The sequence below is a fragment of the Cephus cinctus genome, unplaced genomic scaffold (assembly GCF_000341935.2).
Source record: "Cephus cinctus unplaced genomic scaffold, Ccin1 Ccin1_scaffold1576, whole genome shotgun sequence".
Classification (NCBI taxonomy): domain Eukaryota; kingdom Metazoa; phylum Arthropoda; class Insecta; order Hymenoptera; family Cephidae; genus Cephus; species Cephus cinctus.
The window spans coordinates 2778-22728 of record NW_014333885.1 but is presented as its reverse complement, the minus strand read 5'-3'; the positions used below and the strand labels follow the sequence as shown (position 1 = coordinate 22728).

General features: G+C 44.5%; 1 protein-coding gene across 3 annotated transcripts in view; it reads left to right on the top strand.

Moving 5' to 3' along the window:
- Nucleotides 1-18583, top strand: part of LOC107273347 (transcription factor Sox-2) — a 248390-nt gene extending 229807 nt beyond the window's left edge. The window contains exons 3-4 of one of the 3 annotated variants that reach the window (XR_001539209.2): nucleotides 949-1078; nucleotides 16236-18583. Coding sequence is in view for 1 of the 3 variants with exons in the window: in XM_015751442.2 (XP_015606928.1) it covers nucleotides 16236-16305 (70 nt within the window). In the remaining 2 variants the exon portion in view is untranslated. The remainder of the gene's footprint in view (nucleotides 1-948; nucleotides 1079-16235) is intronic. The other 2 variants (XR_003061511.1, XM_015751442.2) reach the window with 2 other exon arrangements.
- The last annotated feature ends 1368 nt before the right edge of the window (nucleotides 18584-19951 follow it).

The following is a 19951-nucleotide window of genomic DNA, read 5'->3' as shown; positions in this document are numbered from 1 at the left end:
TACCTTATTCTTCCCCTCCCACCACTCCCCCACAAAGATGATCTCACGTATGTCTGGTCCAGCGTCACTGATTTTATTTTCTCTCATCTTCGTCCTCAGCCTCCGCTTCGGGTTACTGGACCAACACGCACGTGCGCGAGTGCTTCTCCGTGTCCTCTAGAAACCTAACGGGCTTAATAGGACAGAATGATAGGACATTAATAGAAGGACGTACAGTCCAAAAGGATATTTTGAATACGTGGGATTATCCAAGAGCGAGGACACGTGGAGCGAGAAGAAAGACATTTCGATCGGTAACGAGTAGTCATTTTATTTTATTTTTGACAGCGTTCCAATTTTTTTTTTTTTTTCTAATTTTCCATCCGACATGCAAGCGAAATTCGATACAGGGGGAAAGTGGAATCAGGCCGTGAAAGCGGAACGGGTTTGAAATTTGGGAAACCACGTGGCTCGTACATAGCTAAGTAGTCAGGGTCAGGTTAGGCTAGACGATAGAACGGTATAAGAAAAAAGACTGCGAAGCTCTCGTACGTCTTTTTCTTCTTATTTTATAAAATTGTCGCTTCTTCTGTATCTCCGACGACACGCGGTCCACGCGCGTAGGGGTATATCGCCGTCGGATTACACGGAATCAGGGGCGTAGACACTTTATTTATCACCCGGGCGTAATTAATAGAAGCCATAAATAAGGACATTAGGCATAGGAGAACGGGACCGAGAGGGTTATACGAAACGGTAATATTAAGGAGTAGCGTCATAAATCTACCTGCGGTATATAGAGATCGTTTAGGTAGTGGTCGCGTATGTACATTGTTACGTATACATGAGATATGAAAACACGAGAGAGGAAGAAGGATCGTGAGTCAAGGCTACTATGGTCGGGGTGCATAGGCGAAGGGGCGAAAGGCCACTCGAAGAACTCAGACGAGCGTCTGGTGTGTGTTGCAGGGATTGGAACGCGACGGGCAACGTGCGCGTTCAAGAGTCCTGGCCGACGTGAGCGCCTTTCGCTACGGCCGAGTCGAACCTCCTCTTCAGCGACGAAGGATCAGGCACCTTGATCGTTTCGCGCATCATGGTGAGTCCCATGGAGCATAGCTGTAGATTGAGTAGAGCGTCGTTATCCTTGCCGGAAACGAGCAAAAGACCCGGAGCCAATTTTATTTCACCAGCCACCGGACCACCCTTGGACCCATGGGAGACCAGTGTACCTTGGCTCCTTAAATCTTTAATCAGGACCTCAGCGGTTCGCGTTTACCCCCTTTTTCTATCGACTATCCCTGTCTTACCATACCGATTTTTCTAACTACGTACATACCGATCTTCCTCGTAGACGTAGCCCATATACACAGTCTCTCACGCCGTGACCGATCATCTCCGATCGCTATCGATCTTCAGGATTCGCATCGCTCGAAAACGATCGATCGAATGTTTTGCCCGAGTTTTGCCTGACAGCCGATCTGCACGGCGCATTCGCTACGGGTCTGATAAACTAAACTAGCCAATTCTCAAACGAACCTTGCACGGGATTCGAGGAGAAAAAGAAATTAAATAACTCTATGGGTATTTATCGTCAAGATGGCCGAACGTGTCCGGGTGTTTTTAATTTAATTTTATTAATTAAATTTCTCTTATCGTTGAACGTAGCTTTGCTAAAATTTTTACGAATTTTTTTATCTTCGCTCTGGTCCATTATCGGGGAACACAGTGGCTTTCCGCAATACCGATCTTTGGGGTATCTAGGTGATTCCGTAGCTAGGTCGTGCGGCTATCGATTGATACGTCAGGCGGTTAGTCGAGCGAAGGGATGTCTCTCGCAATTCGAATCTCTTCGAGAGGGAAAGCTCTGACCTGGTGGATGCTGGAATGTGCCTGATCATCCCAATGGATCTCTCCTCTATTTCTATCGGGTCTGCCGGACTAGTCTCGGTAACAGAACCCTGAAGACTCCGTTCGGAGATACCCTGGTGGACAGCTATGAAATCGACGGTGATTGGCTACTCCGGGCTCGGCTTGGTCTCACGAGTCCCTCCGGACATACCCGAACGATCTGTATCAAAATCATCCCCTCGAGATGATCCTGGTGAGATTTAGCTGTGGGAGGAAAACTTTTTTTAAATAATTATTTACATCACGTAATTCACTGTTCGAACTAATTATTTTGTTATCAATGGATATCGGGGGGGTTGATTTTTTTTTCACCGGGTATAACGATTTCTCTGGAACTCTCCAGGAATCCTTTTGTCAAAGGCGTAAGTACGCCCTAAGGTCTTAACGTGCATTCGTGACGGCGATTTTCCTCGGTCGCGGAATATCGCTGATTCATGGAAACAACTCCTCCCACGAGACTCGTCGAGATTAACTCGTCAAAGATGACATGCACTCTGCCTTGTAATTTCAGGAGGATACAGGACTAATGGGTTATTTCAGGTAATTAGTGGCGAGGAACGGTGCTAATGCAAAAAGGTTCACCGAAGCACGTGAAGTACAGCGCGTACGGGTCTATTCATCTCGGACGCGGCAAACAAATTTGACAGCTGTCAGACAATCATTTTGGTTAACCGAACGTTTCGTGGGATTGTATGTAAAGTCGCGTTCAGCATCCGTCGCCGAAAGACGAAGAAGGGCGGAAGTGGCCCACCGAGTCGGACGTATTGAAATTTAATTTTGAAAAAAAAAAAGAAGGTTGGTGGTACTTGCGATTTTATTCATTTCCGTATACCAGCCGCGAGTGCGAGAGAGACGGACTTATCCGCGATCCCATGTACTGGACAAAGACAGACATATACCCGCTCGTCCAAATTTTGCTGTCTTTATCAAATTAGTAAACGAGACCCGATCGCTTGACGGCTGTAAAATCTAATTGGTTCATTGGAACTGGATAATTCTGTAAATATATCTGGGTTATCGGGCAATAAAAAATTATCAAGTTTTTTAGGGCCTTTTTCAAAGTCACGACTCGGTTCTGTATTAAAATTGTCGGGTTGGTCCATCTACTCCGGTAATCCTGTACTTGGGCAATCTTCAACGCCCCGTTGTAGATTCACCGTAATTTCGGTGCATGGGGCCTCAAGGCCCTTTGGTGTAATGAGCGAGTCACTTTGTCCATTAACACGGCGTAAATTGGTACTTAGGGTGTGCCATTGGTTAAAGCTACCGGTTTTGGCCTTAGTGGCCAACCAACTAATGATTAGAAAGTGTTATATATTTGTTCGATTCTTGGGCCGGATTATTAATAAGTCCCCGAGTATACGTGCCGGGGCGTTAGTACGTGAGCGCTCTATCAGCTGTACCGGCAATTCTTTTTTTTGGCTACTTTCTACGTGTCGCAACGCAACTCTGTCCAACGTACCGTAGCGGACGCTAATCGAACTGATTTTTTTTTCTCGATATCACTCAAGGCAAGACGCTTCCCAGCGTCGAATATCGGTACTTGCAAATCGAGAATCACGGGGCACCGTCGTCCAACCATAAACATCTGAGAATCATCCCCAGGTGGTCAGTCTGTCTTGTTTGGGTTGGGACTTCTTCGGGAGGCTGACTGTGTTGCATCTGTAGCATCCTCTTGGTACCAATTTAATCTGATGAACTTTTAGGATTCTGCGAATAGGTTAATTGTCACTTGGACCACCTGGGGGGCATTCGTTACCCTGGGAGTCAGCAACTGGGTCTCAGGCTGGAAATACTTTTTAGACACGGTTATCAGTGCGCGGAACGATTGGAGTCAAGCATGAACTCCGACTGGCTGAAACGTCATCGGGACCATCATCCGACCTGGTGACGAATTTAGGGTTCTGATGGTTCTTTCGAGTTTGGAGGCCAATGAAATAATAGGACTCAATAAGAGTGATAAAGTGACTCAGGGTGAAGATGATCTTGGGTTAATAGGCATATATGTGTCCGGCTGTATGATTACGTGATTAAATAATTTCGCGTTAGGCGGTAACCCTGTATTTGGTAATTAAGACCGGTTCCTAAGTGCGAGGCTAATGACGGTTTTGGATCGAAGCGTTAGGTTAGGTCTAGTCGTAAGTGCGACATCCTGATGTCCAGGACGCGATGGTCCAATGGAAGATGCTGTGCGCGAAGATCAGTTAGGTCGTTCTCGCTGTGGGAGAGTTCAGGAGGATTCGGATAGGTGGATGAGATCAAGAATGGGAACTGGCTAAGGTAAGGCCAAGGAGGAGACATCATGGCCGTGACGTTGGGTCCATGGGCCCGTAGGCCCAGGACTCGGAACTCCGTAATGCCGAGTCACGGCGTGTAACGAGCTTTCGAGCTCTCTGCTCGAGAGGAGCTTCTTTCCTATGGCTAAGACGGTTGGGACTCTTTGTGGTCCAATCCCGGGGCCCGTCTCCCGGATGCTGCCTCGTAAGTAGACTCTGCTTCTTCTTCGTCTTCCTCATCCTCGTCATTCTATTTTTTTTATTATTTTGCCTTCGGTATCGCAACTCTCCCGCTTATCCGTGTGAGTTCCAAAAATTTCACAGCCTCCAAAATCTACCAAGGGACCGGGCCCAAAGAGTCCCTACGTTACATTGCAATCCGGTCCATCTCGCGTAGGGCGAAATTTTTCTTGACCAATATCTGCACCCAGCATCATCGGATTCTTCGTCCCGTTAGAGTTGACGCATTTCGGCAGAAGCGAAGAAACGGACCCCTGGGGGCGTGAATCGCGTCGGTCGGTAAGAAACGGAGGTAGCAAACCGACAGGCCGCTTCGTTAATTACTGATTTTCCTCGGTCCGCGTCACTTTTTAATTGATGCCAGAAATTAAACCACAGCCTCGGCGGCCACACAACACTGTGCGCCGAGGTCCGCGCGTTTCTCGCAGCGTCATCCCGGGCCGCGCGCGGACCGCTCCCAAATCTCTCTCATCCTCCTGAGAATCATTAGAGCCCTTAAATGGTTGCCAATAATTTTTTTCGATAATTAACGAAACCTCCACACGAGATCGAATCGACCTGTGAAATATATTTTTTAACGATTTTTAGGTTATCTCGTAAAACAATCATTTTTCACATTACGTTACGTAAGCCTTATTATTTATTTTTCAATTTTATCCTCGCTCCTCCGTCCTCCCAAATGAGAACCACTGTACGCTACTCCGACGGACAGTTATCGAGGCACACGCTTCGTTTTACTCCTTTAAAGGTCCAAACCTCGAATGATCTCGCGATGCTGGGAGAAAAAATCGTTATGCTTTAACTTTCATATTAATTTCGGTAATGTTTCACCACGTCTGTTCGTTGCACGTCGCGCAAGGTTAACGGTAGAGATACTTTTTCTCCTCAGTCAGATTCCACATACCTAGACCATACACGTAGACACAAGGTTCTCCGGTTATAATCTTTTTCCTCAGCTTTCCGAACACCGAGTACCAGATACTTGAACCGCGGGGCCTTAATGCATGGTTCGATCGCTAGAAAACGCAAAACAAAAAAAAAAACTTTGGGCCTTTTTTTTTATTTCTCACATACCACACTCATACTTTCGTTAACAACAGTCAAGTACGCAAAGACCCGCTGCCATGATCGGGACCGATTTTCAAAATTTGGATAAACTCAAATTATCGTTCGACTGGTCGGACTGAAATTTTTTCGAATTCTCGATTACCAAATCACTGATCGCTCGCTGAAGCAATTATCCACATGGATTAATTTCGGGGTCTGGTATGAAAAAGTTGGTGGGACTTAATGGGCGTGTAAACGGTACGATGGGATCTACCCAATTCCATGGATTCTTGGAATGGTCAGCATTCGTGTGTGACGAAAGCTAAAGAGACGGTCGTTCTCATAAGTATCAACCTTTACGATACTTGCTCCGCGTATATCAAAAGGGTCTCGACTAACGTACCAACGAATTACGTTATACAAACGTTCGTTTTCTCAGCGACAACGAAACTTCTCTTACTGTCAAACAATGAAAACGTGACGTAAGAATTTTTAAATTTACCAAAAATACCAATATCGTCATTATGCAACCATCGGATTGTCAATGTCATTATTATACAAGGACCAAGTCACGTGCTCCTCTGCCTCCTATGGTATACCTTGCACACGTCTATACTTCGGAAATTCCAATAGTCCTACTTTCGTACGTAAGGACAGGAAGCCCAAGTCTAGTCGCGGCTGACATCTCCCGGCAGTGCGTACTCCGCAGATTGAGATACTGCCGATGACGTGAATCTTTGTCTCTGGCTGAAACCCTCATCCCTAGGAAGCTGGCTGGAAAGCGCGCGGAGTACCTGCCTAGCGAGCTGCGTCTCCGTCAGAACGGACTCCGGTGCGGTAGCTGTCAACCACAGAAGTTTCTCACCCTCGTAAAAATAATTACCAGCGAAGCCCCGATGGGTAGTCGGCATTGGGTACCCCCCCATGGGACCAGCTCCATCTGCCTGTCCGTCACTCCGTCTCTCTCCCGCTAACCCTGACCATACTGCTCTCCTCTCTACTTCGACAGCGACGGCTATTCTGCCAATCGGACGCGTGAACGGCTGGATAAGCCCGAATGGTTTGGCATTAATAAAAATTCATTTTGTTTCTCCGGCAAGCGCTTGTCCTCTTTAACTACCCCTATTTACGCCCTCATCCCTTACCCATCTCTTTCTCTTGCAACCCACCCTTATTTTCGTTCTCTCTATTTCACTCTCAGTCACTTCGTACTCGTTTCTTTTATCATTCTCGTACCTCCCTTTGGGTTACTTATGGCGAATACAAATTTAACCCTTTTTTTTTTTTTTTTTTCGTTAAATGAATATTGTACGTCCATCCGTCTGCTTTCTTCCCCTTTTTTATTTTCGTTCACTTCTTACGTAATGGCGCTTCGGTACGTATCCCAGTCGCGTATCTGATATATAGATTGAGTTTGGGGTGGGTTTAGGGGGTGGTATCAACCCCTCCCTATCCCTTCCTATAGTCTCTCGAGTTCGACGGTAATTACACCGAGCCGTCACAGTGTGTTTTGAAGGGTCGAGAATTTCGCCATTTAGGGTAAGCAACGCCTTCCTCGAGGAGCTCATCCCTTTCGTGATATCCGGGTGCAGCGTGGCGGGAATTAATTAGCGAAAGAATATATATTAAAATCGGCTAATGAGCAATCTCCGGTTCGTCTGCTGGGAAAAGGCGCGATAATTGTCCTTCGTTCCCGTTACTGCTCCGGGTAACCGAGGTGAATTCTTTCGAGGATTGAGGAAGAAAAAAACATATCGAACTACTTTTGCGTACTTTAACTAATGGAATCAAGTGGGAAAAAAACATGGATCGCCCGGAGTATCTTTATTCAGCGCTATTTAGCGAATTTACGTGGAACAGTGAGGGCTCTGCTTACTTCGGGCGCGTCAATGTGAATCTTTGTGGGTAAATGATTCCCTTTTGAATTTCCCGCGTTCAATTACAATATGATGGTACCAGCTACTACCTACCTTGGGGACGTCGCGTTACCCGTTATAGAAATCATTCTGCCTTCACACCTTGGGACACTGGCAATCATCGACCTGTGACAAATTTTACCATCCTGGATATTCCCGCGGGATGATCTCGCTCGTGTCACAGAATGGGGATACGGGAAAAATTAATATTGTCAGGTGTGGACCGTGGAAATTATATCTCGCTCGTATTACGAATTGTCCAATAATTTTACCGGCTGGGACGAAATTCAGTGCACGGGTTAGGTAGGTACTAATCGAACGATTGCTGCGTGCATTTATGCATACTCAAAGGGGACAAGCCTTTTATGTGCATTTTGTCCGATGCACAAGTGCATACAGAGAAGTACGAGTACCGGATTTCAGATTTTATAGGGATCTTTTTTTTTATGGTATTTTTAGTCGTGACTGGAGGTAATAAAAAAAATGGATTTCATAAAATCTAATGGTACCCCATTGGTCGATTTTGTCCTTTCTCTGTACGTTCGGTTTTTAAAGGGGTTTGTATTTATTTAATATTTCGTTCACTGCTTATGGGTAATATGGTGTATTAGGGGTTTTAATGTAAATTAGGAATTTTAAGTTTGTTTTAGTTTTCGATAGACATGTGGTATCGTTTTTTATTTTTTTTTATTTTTCGACTCACGGTCGAAAGGATAAGAATTATCGGATATGAGAATCTCGACCAATCAGAATTATTAGTTGCCAAATTTGACTATTGTCAGAGTCAGTCTGTCTTGGGACACCGATCGGTGTGCCTCGAGCTGCCTCGCGCTCCCGGGTTATTTGTTGACAGTTTTTCTAGCTGCGTTTCCTATACGGTATAAAAAGTTCTCGCTCGTGTAGTTCGCGCGTCGCTCTCGCAATATCCCGAAAATCCTACCGATTTTCTGAGCGTGTTTCGGAGCTGCAGTTTTGTGCTATAGTGCAGTGCCCACCCGAGTGTCCCCTGGATGCAGTTCTCGGCCTTGACGGATCAGCTGGACCAGCTCCGGTAAGCACTCCCGATTTATTAATTGGTGGAGGGATTTCGATTTTATAGCTCGGGTTCGGTCTGTTACGTTCTCGATCGATCGCTCTCTGTTTTCCGGCGCTATTTACCTGACGGTTACTCCGATTTTCTCTACCTCGAGGTAGCAGCATGACCGGTCGCGCATTTCCGTAACCGTTCGCTCCAGTTGCGTTTACTGATTTCACTCGTTTCGGTGGAATCGAGACTGTCCCACCTCAATTCCCAGGTCATACCGGCTCCTCAGCTTTCGGTGAAAAAAGATTAAGGCGCCCGCCTGATATGCGGATATGCATGGACCGAAAGGTGGACAGCCGAAGATGACGTTAGCTGTCAGATTTTCGTTATAGGTGTCGAGTTGATAAAATACGTTATAGTGTATATCTATTATTTTTTTTTTTACTTCTTCACGTCAATTTTGCTCAAAGACACCGAACTGGGTGGGAATCTAAATAATAAAACATCCGACCGCCGTTTTATCACTAGGGATGGATTTACGAGCGGCCAATGTACCGTGTAATTCGCCACTTGAAAACTTGAGGAATTATCGACAGCAGGCAAGAACGACGTTATTCATCCCCCCACGATGCATGCGTATCGGATTGTGAAATGTAGTATAAAAAAATGGCGAAATAAATTTCGTATTGAAATTGAAAAAGGATAAAAGTTTAGTAAAAAGTGTTTATTCGTCAATACGATAATTGAGAGTATCTCGAAAAACGGTGCGATTAACATTTATACGTATAGGGAAGTTCCTAGGAATCCATCTTTTCCCCAGAATCATACCAAGAAAGGGAGGATCCTCTGGCAGTGCCGTCACCGTGGCGACGCGTGGGTGTTTTCCTGGGTTCTCAGTCTACCAGCCCAAAGTGACAGTCGACAGGGGTGAGCACCCCCAAAGTAAAAGCTCGGAGCCGGTTGCGAGAACGAGGGTTGCTGCTCTCGAGGTCTCGCCTGATTGGCGGCTGTAGACTATCGACCAACCCGCGACCAGCCCTTTGTTTTAGCTACCACCCCAGCATCCCTTCGCAACCAAACTCGAGACTGATCCCGCGTCAGTGAAACTTATCGAATGATCGAATTACGCGTTTAAAAAAAAAAAAATTCAAAAAAAAAAATTTTGGCCCTCGTCGTACCCACTCACAATTTTACCAAGTCAGGAATAACAAAATTTTTTCTATATAAAATTATTCTTTCTCGACTTAATACGAAATTTACGTTTTTACCTAAAAAGCCCAAAAAATAATTGTCAGCTTAATCACTCACTCGGTACAGACCCACGAGTACTGCACTTCAGTTCCGTGTATTTATTAAAAAGTATAAAACGTGAAGTACCAAAGTCGTTATAGTACGATTCTCTACTGACGATGAAACATTAAATGAATTCGCGTCATTAGCGGCGAATCTTTTTCTCGCCCTTCCCGGCGGCCAGCATTTTCCGGCTTACGAGCGTGGCCCACTTTTAATTAATAGAGTGTGACACGTCAAGTTGAAGATTGCGAATGCAGCGAGAGTGTCGGTATAGATTTAACCAAAAGAAGTTTAAGGGTTGGGGATGAAACGGAGTGGGTGGTTTTAATGAGGATGAGCCAAATAAACCATCCAACCATTTTTATTTTTTTTTTTTACCTCGCCCATCGTCTCGTCTGGCCTTGTACTTCGCTCCAGAATCCCTAGCTCAGCATCCAGTATCCGCTAGCTCCACTGATAAGAGCTATCGGAGGGTAGATAGGGGTGGTTATGGTTACGAAGGCAAAACGACGAAAGATAGCGAAAATACAAAGGAGAAAGTAATTTCTTTTTTTCCCAGGTATTTCTACTGATCTATCGGAGAAATGTAAAAATAAGGGTAGCGTGGGTGGGGAGCAAGGGGGGGGGATGCTTCGGACTAAGGATTTTTTTTTCACTTTGAAATTTGAACGTCCACTCGAATGGATGACTAAGTCAGTTTATCAGCCATTACGCCTTCACGCACTTTCACTGTGACGAGTTATCACTTATTAATAATTCAAAAATTAATTTAGTCAAGATTTATTTTGATAATTAAAATTTAATTTTTTTTACAAAAAAAATTTATTTTTCATACAAGCTGTTATCTACGGTGCAGCGATATTGACTTTGGGTATGTAACTATAGGCTTATGGTAGTTGTCTCCTCGTTTTAGGGAAATTAGTAATCGATAATTAACATCCTGGCATATCGCGAATGGCAGCACTTTGCTAATGACTTAATTAATTTCCATATACCCAGTGATATTCCGACACTTGTTCGTTGTCTCGTTTCACAGTCTAATCAATAATCGCAATTTCACTGTAACGCGTCGATATTTCATTATAATTTTTAACGAAGAATTATATGCACAGTGGATACCATTTTTTGTCTCAATTAATTTTTCTATCGAACTTGCACACTCGGTATAATTTTCTGAATTGATCGAAAATATTTTTCTCGGTGCCAATGACGCACCCTGGTGTAGCTGTAATTTTTTCACTCACCGTACGGTAAGGGGATGCATAGTTTAAATATGAAAAAAAAGGGCAAAACTTTGTGTAAGATTTTTTTGTACTGTCCATCAATCATCCCTTCAAGGTCAAATTACTGTCGAATGCAATTATATTGGACGAGATCAGTCTGCGAAGAATTGCGAAGCTAGCCTGTATAATGATTTCCACCCCCGAGGTATAACCTCGTCATTTTCTACCCTAATTACTATACATCACTCGCCATTTACTTGCCTCCGGCTTCAATAGCTCGATCGCCATTTTGTGCGATATATTTATAATGGTGAATGATTAAAAGAGATAAATTTACAAAAAAGCTTTATTTTGCCATATCTAATTTCCAAAACAGTGCTTCTTACGATTTTTACATTTAATGAACTGTCATCCTGAATGTATGCCCGATAGCCACACGACCCCGTTACGTTAGGTGCCAGTTTTTTTATCCCACTCCTTTTTTCGTCCCCACCATCCGCAAGAAGATTCTTCCTTGGAAGCCATGATATATATGGTGAGATTTTTTGGCAATAAACAATCGCAGCAACGGGGGCCAGCAGCAGTTAGCAGGAGCATTAGGGTGAATTATTTTGGCCACCCTGTACATAAAAAGTCCCATAAATCAGCTAAATCACGAGAGCTCGCTCCTTTGCCCTCGGAACGCGAGATCTTGTCTAGGGTGACTCTTAAGGAGGCCCACCTCTGGTCCTGCGTCCTTTGGCATAGATCTCCATTTGGTAAACTCAGCTTATCTCAATCTCTAACCCAGTAGCGGGACGTAAATACACCCGTAATACGCGAGTCAAAACCTTTTACGTAAAACAGCCGAAACGTCCGTTCGAAAACACGTCTTCCACTGGCTTTGGCACGGGGCGCCATCTAGCGGCCGAAACCATAAACTAACGGCGGGCCAGTCCAGATGAAAACCGAGAAGCCATTTGGTGTACGGACGAGATAATGCCGGGTTTTCATTACTCTAAGAGCCGATTGCATTTTTTACGTCTCCATACACATATATGCACACACCATACGTGATTTCAATCACGATTCACTCCCATACGCGCCATCTAATCACATGTGTTCCACGTAATCACGTGGCGCTCCCCAGCGGACAATCCTCCCACTTGGCTCCCAATCCAGGCTGCCTTCCATTCTTTATTCCACCCAACAGAGGGTTAGAGGGTGGCGCTTGGTGACATTCTCTTTTCTCTTTTTTTTTTGTTCCACTAAAGGCACCCTCTGCTACGATCTGGACCACGTCCGAGGATCACGCGTTATCTCGAGTCAGCGTATATACTCGCCATAGATATAGATATACTATAGTACAGTGCCATAGAAATAGGTAGGGCTTAGCTCCCACATAATTAAGTCGCAATTGAAAATTAATCATCGAAATTGATTCGTACGCCGATCCCCTGTAAGCTGAGACCTTCGGCAGTCAAAAAAAAAAGAAGCTGAGCTTTTCCTTTGATCTATCCCGCTTTTCTCTCACTCCCCTTCGTCCCCTCTCCTCGTCTACCGAAGCAAGCTCCTTACGCCAATTATTTCTCGGATTACACTTGCATTCAACTCCCACTCTCCTTGCAGCATCCCTACCACACCCCTACCTGCAATTCATACTTTTACATAATTTTTCTGCTCTCGCCAATTTTTTTTTAACCCTCTACTTCGTAAGGGTATGCCAGTCAAAGTGCATTACCAATAATGCAATTTTTATATTTTTCAAAAAAAAATCCATACGATTTCAATTATCTTCTATTTTTTTACTGTATTCAAAAATAAGGAAAAAAATTAATTTTACTGATTCTCCTTTTCGTATACACTCTATATGTACTGTGTCTGCTGTATGTATAGGATCCATATATTGGCCGCCCCACTGCGATACACAATTACGAGATGACTTACAGGTCCCTTTGATGTTCTCTACTTGTACAGGGGGTTTCAGGAACATAGTCACAGTTTAGCTATAGCAAATATATATATATATATATATATATATCGGTCTTTATAATGACGTCACACGTGCCAGGGTTTAACACGATCACCTACATTGCTTCCGTCTCGTCTTACCCCCCCGGCGCACCCCATTACCTTTTTACCCATGGAGACGGCGTTGCTTTTCGTAGCTTTTGATTTTGTCGCAAAGCCGTCCCGGAAGCCTCTTGGCTGCGGCCTCCATTGTTGCCACATTAAGAGAGCTTCAGCTTAATAGGGCCAATCGATCGGTTCTATTGGTACCACCTACCAAATTCTATTATTGTCAGGTAGTACCGTTATACTAAGCACGATGTACACCAGTTGGCAGCACTGTTCGATAAAAAAATGAAAATTTCAAATTTTCATCCCTTAAGTCAACAGCTGCCATATACTACCATGGTAACGTGCTGGTACCATGGGGATGATAGTGGTACCAAATATTGAGGAGGGGGGTGAACTGTCGCCATACTTTTTTTTTTTTTTTTTTGGCGAACGTCCAAAAACTCGGTGGCCACGATGCGCCGGACAATTCCCGAAAATTCATGAGATAAAATTTCACGTGAAACACGGTACGCTATGTGGTACATGGAGTTGATATAGGGGGTGGAATTTATTGGATGCGGCTAGAGGAGCCCACTTTGGATGCTGGGATAAAATCGGATACCGGTTTTACGAATTATTTCCTTATTTTACTTTTTTATACTATATACAGTAAAAAAATTTTTTTTCATTACCGATATTTTTATTTTCCTCATTGGTCATATAAGAAGACTCTATAGACAGATCGGTGCAATCTTTCCAGAAGTAAAATCCTGATAATCCGGAACACAGATTGAATTGAACGTAGAGGCGAAAGAAAATTGCAACCTTCCCTGGTCGGATGGAGATGATAAAATTGCCTTGAGATGATGGGGTAGGTGTTAGCACTTTAAGCCGGATAAAAGGTTCAGGATCGGACGGAGAAAGTATTTCCAATTTCTTCGTAATTGAAAAACCTGTTTAATCCGACTGATTATTATTTATTTATTTATTTAATTTTCTCCTACAGTCCAAATTAACCATAGGCTGCATTATCAATGAACCAATCTACCCGTCAATGCATTCCACCTTATCAATCTCATAAAAAATTTCCAATCGATATCCCAGCGTATTACACAATCATTCGAATGAAAACCCAACCAGAAGATAACAGGATTAAAAATTGATCCTGTTGATGAAAATATACAAAAAAAAAAAATTTCAAAATCCTATTTCCGTCTTTTTCTCTTTGTCCCTCCCCCTCCTGCCCCACTTCAACCCCCTATCTATACCCTTTCTCAATATCATTGACACAGAACGAGTTGGTATCAATTTAAAATACGGCCATTGGATACTAACGGGCTGTGATTATTTTAATCCAAGGGAGAGGCGGGTCCCTAGGTCCATGTATTGCAGGGACGGTGAGATGCTGCGCCAGAATGAGAAGGAGGTGGACCAGGTCGGAGTACGGTCAGAGAGAGGATAGAGAGACCAGGACAGGGCAGGGACTTGTAATTTGTTTCGAGATCGTATCATCAAAGTGGCTCTTCGTCCTCGTCGAGGGGACACTCGAGCGCATGGTAACGGGTACGGAGGAACGGGAATTGGACGCAGGAGTAGGGAGTAGGAAGTTGAGACGAGAGTGAGCAGAGTCGAAGGAAGGACAAGAAGTAGGAGGAGAATACGAAGCTGGTCAGTTCGAAATGGAGGTTGAGATGGCAGTGAAGGTAGTGAAGGTTCCAGGAGTAGGAGGAGTGCCTAAGACCATCTCAATCTGTCCACTCGGCGAGTCGCTTTAGCGACTTTGCTCCTCGTAATCACTTAGCCAGAGGATGGGATTGGTTGGTTGTCATCCCTTTATCTCCCTGCAGGAGTTATAACGTGGCTTTTCTCACCGTGGGCTACCATCCACGAGGTACCCCTGTACGCGTAGCCATTATACAAAGGCTTTTATCTGTAATGAAAAAAAAAAATTAAAAACTCAAAATTTCATCTTCGTTCAGAATCTGAGGTACCAGACGATATCACGAAGACACGTATCAACTTTTATCCCCTTACTCTGATACCGGACCCAACAAACCTGGTACCGATCAGCTCATCCTGTAACCTCTGCTTCTCGGATCCTTCTACCATCCTGACCAGCTGGTATCGCGTATCGCTACGTGGGATCGGGGTAAGCCAGTAGCCTGTTCCCTCTTCCATGTTGCCTCTTCACATTGCCCCGAAGCGGCAGCAGCAGCAGCAGCAGCAGCACACTCGATGCGCACAATTAATATCGAGCCGTATCTCCGATCTCTCATTATTACCCAGTGCCGGAGTGTGTAGGTGTAGCTATGGTGTAGCTACACGAGGAAGATATGCGCTCCAGGGTGGTGGTGCAGCTACCGTAGACCCCAGGACACCACCGTCGGCCATGCATCACCCTAACGAGCCGAGGATCGCGTGCCGATCTGTATTAAGGATTTATAATCCTTGGGAGGCGAAGGGGACGCTAATGTCCAAGGAGGAGACTCGGCTGGTCAGGATCACCAGTTAGGTAGACCTCTATGATTCCTGGCTACCGGAGATCGTCGTCAGGGGGTACGGTATCATGGAGTCATTTTAGGGTTAGGTCCTTCTCACCATGATCTCGTACCTCTGACTCCTCATCGGTACCCAAAATAATTTTTTTTGACCATCCTCCAACTTTGGGTCAACGTCTAGACGTCTCACGGCAGGTTATCCCTGGACACGTCTGTCCTCTTCCGTAGACAGGGTCGCGTCCAACCGGACACCACGTGTGGCATTCCACCCTAAACACATATTAATTAGCCACCAGCAGACAGGAAGACATAACTCCTTCGGTGATGGGTCAGGCGAGGTGGGTCCTGGCAGGACCCTGTCCTGAAGGTTCCGAGTGTCGTGTTACGTCCCTCAGCCTTGGACCCTCAGGGGCCCACGGGTGGGCCCTGCGGTAGCGTCTACGTGGGTTAAGAAACCGAGTCCAACACTCCTGCCGCATTAATAACACTGGTAGCTGCTCATATGTTAAACGTCCACCCGTTACCTTCTGGATGCCGGTGCTACCCGGTCCTGACTACCTACAGCGTCGAGGAATACTTCCTACGATTGCCTACGAATTCTACAACTCCTAATTATCGTGATTGACCTGATAACGATATTTCCCTGGTATTATACCGTGGTCTGATGTAGATCCTCATCCTGGCACGAAATAGTATACTTACCGTCAGCTAGTCGTATACCTGTATTAAATATATATTTTTATCCTATGTGTAATTTCAAAATTTTTTTTTTTTTTTATTTGTTTCAGGTACCACTACCCGGAGGCGGCTTGCAGACTACCCCCAAGAAATTATTCCTCGAAGTCACCCCTCGCATGAGCACCGCTGTCCGATCTCGGTATCACGTCGTTCTCGACTCCAACCCTTTCTGTAAATACGTCATATGCGTCTGGAGCTCACACGGAACATCCTCATGCCTCTCACGTACTGCCACTAAATTACGAATCGTCGTCCTCATCGTCGTCGTCCTCGTCGCCGACTTTCACGTTGTCGTCGTCGACCCTATAGCGTTCGACTTAGCATATTCCTCTGAAGTCAAAATTACGGCACGCGATTCTATCGAGATATTCACCCGCTGTCAGAGTTATGCTCGGGGAAGATCCTGTTAACGGGATTACCAATGGTCTCTAGACTCCATGATGGGTCCAGTAGTGTGGCAAAAAATGAGATAGATAAAAGAAAGAAAAAAAAAATGAATTTTGAAAAAAAAATTTATCACCTGTGCCGTACACGTACGAGATGAACTTTGTATATATTTCAATATACAATTATATATACATATTATATATAGTATAAATAATGTAGAGAATGTTGGACGATAAGGATTATTCTGATTATCATAATCGTGGAAGTTTATCGGTCTTCGATAATTATAGATTCTTATTATTATTATTATTATTATTATTGTACAATTAAGAAATCCGTTGATCACTCCTCTAGCGTTTACGATACGTTTTTGTAGTGCTGTGCGCGCGAATGACGCGAATGAATTGCGAGGCGGCATGTCTGGCGGTCACGTGAAAAAAAAAAAACGCACATGTTCTTTTTTATTTTTCTAATCTTTTATCTCTACCAGTTATACGCACGCTTCCGAAATGATTGATGAACGGGGCAACGAGGCGGGAAAATATCGGATTTGTTTGTACCGGTCAGGTATCTTGGAAGGATTGCGATAAATGTGGGAAGGACGGAAAAAAAGGGAGATGTAAAAGAAAAATAAATAAAGGACCTCCGTGAATGTAAACCTGGTGCTTCTGCAAGCGCACCTGACTCGTTCCGTCGAGTGCGTTATCCTTGCGCCTGAGCCGTTGTGCCGCATCCCTGAGAAAACCAGTATGGGCCCATCTCGTTACTTATTCCAGGAGTGCGTGCACGTACAGGGTGAAAAGTGTGCGTGGATGGCAGAAGGATGCGTGAGTTTGGTCGTAAGCGCGTACAATGCTTCGGTAAGATAGCGTGTGGCGCAGCGTGAAACTCATTCATGAACACCCACGCGTAGGACCGACCGACTACGGGACTGACTTCTATTAGTCCCGTCGGGACGCAGTCGGGAGACTAAATGACGAAAATGATTATTCCGATGTTAAATTTCGACAAGGGGTATACGGGAGTAACGTGTCTTTTCTAGATAATTGAATCTTAACATTAAAACCATAATGCAAGAAATGGTTATGGGAGGCGTGAATATTTTTGTCCCACCTGAGTTTACTCGCGAAATCCTGTAGAGGCGCTGCTCTACGCGTCTCCTTAGTCTATGGGGGTTTGACGATTTTGAATGACTTTGAGAACTGTCAGGTTTAACTTGACGATAATACGATACGGTGTATAGATGCTGGAGCGGATAAAGAGAAGTGTGGAAGGTAAGAAGGAAAAAGGTATCAAAATGGCACGCCCACGTGTGATCTTGAGTATAAATAAAAGCATATTATTTCTCGGACTCTCCAGGGGCGAGCAACTGCATAAAACGTGGAGCTCGAGTTAGCGGCTCTCTGGTAGTCGGCGAAGCTTAGGCGTGAACGCTCCATAAATAACTAATTGTTGCGGCTGAATTGCGTTCATAAAGCGACCGATATCGTGGACCTCCCGAGCACTGGGAGTTCGAAGATATAAATAACAAGAACAGGTCTCTGGCACTTAGGACCGTAATGTTGGTACCTACAGCACGTCTTATTATATCACGTGAAATCCGATAAATTTTGAAAAAAAAAATCTATAATTTCCAAAATATATTAACGACGTAACTTTTTATAGAAATTGAAAAAATTTGAAAAAAAAATTACGATGGCGTTCGTCGTCATACAACTCGCGTTACTCCTACAGCCACACGCAATAAATATTCCAACGACGTTAATAATTGAAAATTCAGCCAAAAAAAGGAGAACCGACAGCAAGGCGTTACCGTAAGTTTCGCGAATATGACAAGGCCCGGCACTCGTCTAGGGTAAATAATTTAAAGGAAGCGGCGCGTACCTGAAGAACCGTGACCGTCGGCCATGCGTGCGCGCATGCGTGGCTGCGTGGATGCGTGATGAACGTGTATGTAGGTGCGTCAGGTGAATAAATTGTCCGAAGAATAAACGGTGGATGTAGTTAATAAGCCAGTGTGTTGTCTTTCTGATTTATGCTCCATACAGCCTCCTCTCCCACCAAGTACAAGTATTCAAGTAAGTCCCCTCCAAACGTACTATAACCTACACCAAGACCAGGTGTACACTTCACGAAGTGGCAGGATACTAAAACCTCACAAGACCATCATCGGTAGCCACACAGGAATATCAGTATTTCGTTTTGCACTAAAAATGACCAAAACCAAAAACCATCCTAAAGCTCAAAATACGTGAATTTTGAAAATTCTTAAAAAATTTTCAAAAATTATTTCCCCCTCCATACTCTCTTCCTTCGTCCTTCTACCTTCGTATACCAATCCCTACCAGCAATACCACCCAATAGCGGATAAAGCACAAGCGTGTCAGATACAGCGACGATAGTCGTCCGATGTGGATGAGGCGATAGGCTGTCGATAATTGCTTAATTGACTCAGCCACGATGGTAAATACCGATACGACACAGGAATGGTAAGTGTAACACTGGCGTATCTATGGCCCCGGGTAGAATAAGCCGAAGAGAGGCACAACTGACGTATCTCTTTTTTTTCTCCAAGAGAGAACTTCTCTTGATCTTTAAGAAAGGCATGGAGACTTGTAGCGACCAAGAGAAGGAGAGAGGTACCACGTGGTCCACTGATCTACTGTACCGAACAGAACCAAGAAGAGGAACCTGAACAAGTACAGCTGAGAGGTGAGGAGAAAGAGAGAGAGAGGGAGAGAGAGATAGGACCTGGCAAGATATTAGAGATGTGAGATAGCTTTATTAAACGAGAGGTGATGCCAGCACGAGACACCTCGCCGGTTGCTTTGATCATCCGCCATGAAATTTTTGTCTCCTTTCAAGATACAGACCCGAACGATTGTTCGAAAATTGTAAACAAAATTTGCATAGACACAAATGGTAACTATAAAATAGGGATTATTGAAAAATTAAATATTGAGGGTTCATATCAGATAGAATTTCACTATAGTGTATGTTGTATAGAGTATATGGTATAGTGTCAAGGTATGGAACGTGGAAAGAAAATATATATAATAACTGTATATATAATAACTGTATCGGTTCAATTTGAAATGCCAAACCACATATATACAGGATGATTCTAAGAAGCCGTGAGCCACGCTCAACCGCGTGTCCAGTTGGTACTTGGGAGAGATGAATCCTGAGATACGAACACCTAGGTGTCTGTACCCTGTGCCGGTTCGTGCCTCGCATATCGTCGAACGGTCTTCCTCACGATCCGGCACGGTGTCTGAAGCTACGAATTGTACCAGGTTCTTCCTAGGCTCGTGGGCTGACAGGCCGCCCGTCATTACACGATGACTCAACAATCATCTGGGAGAGCTGGGCTGCTCAG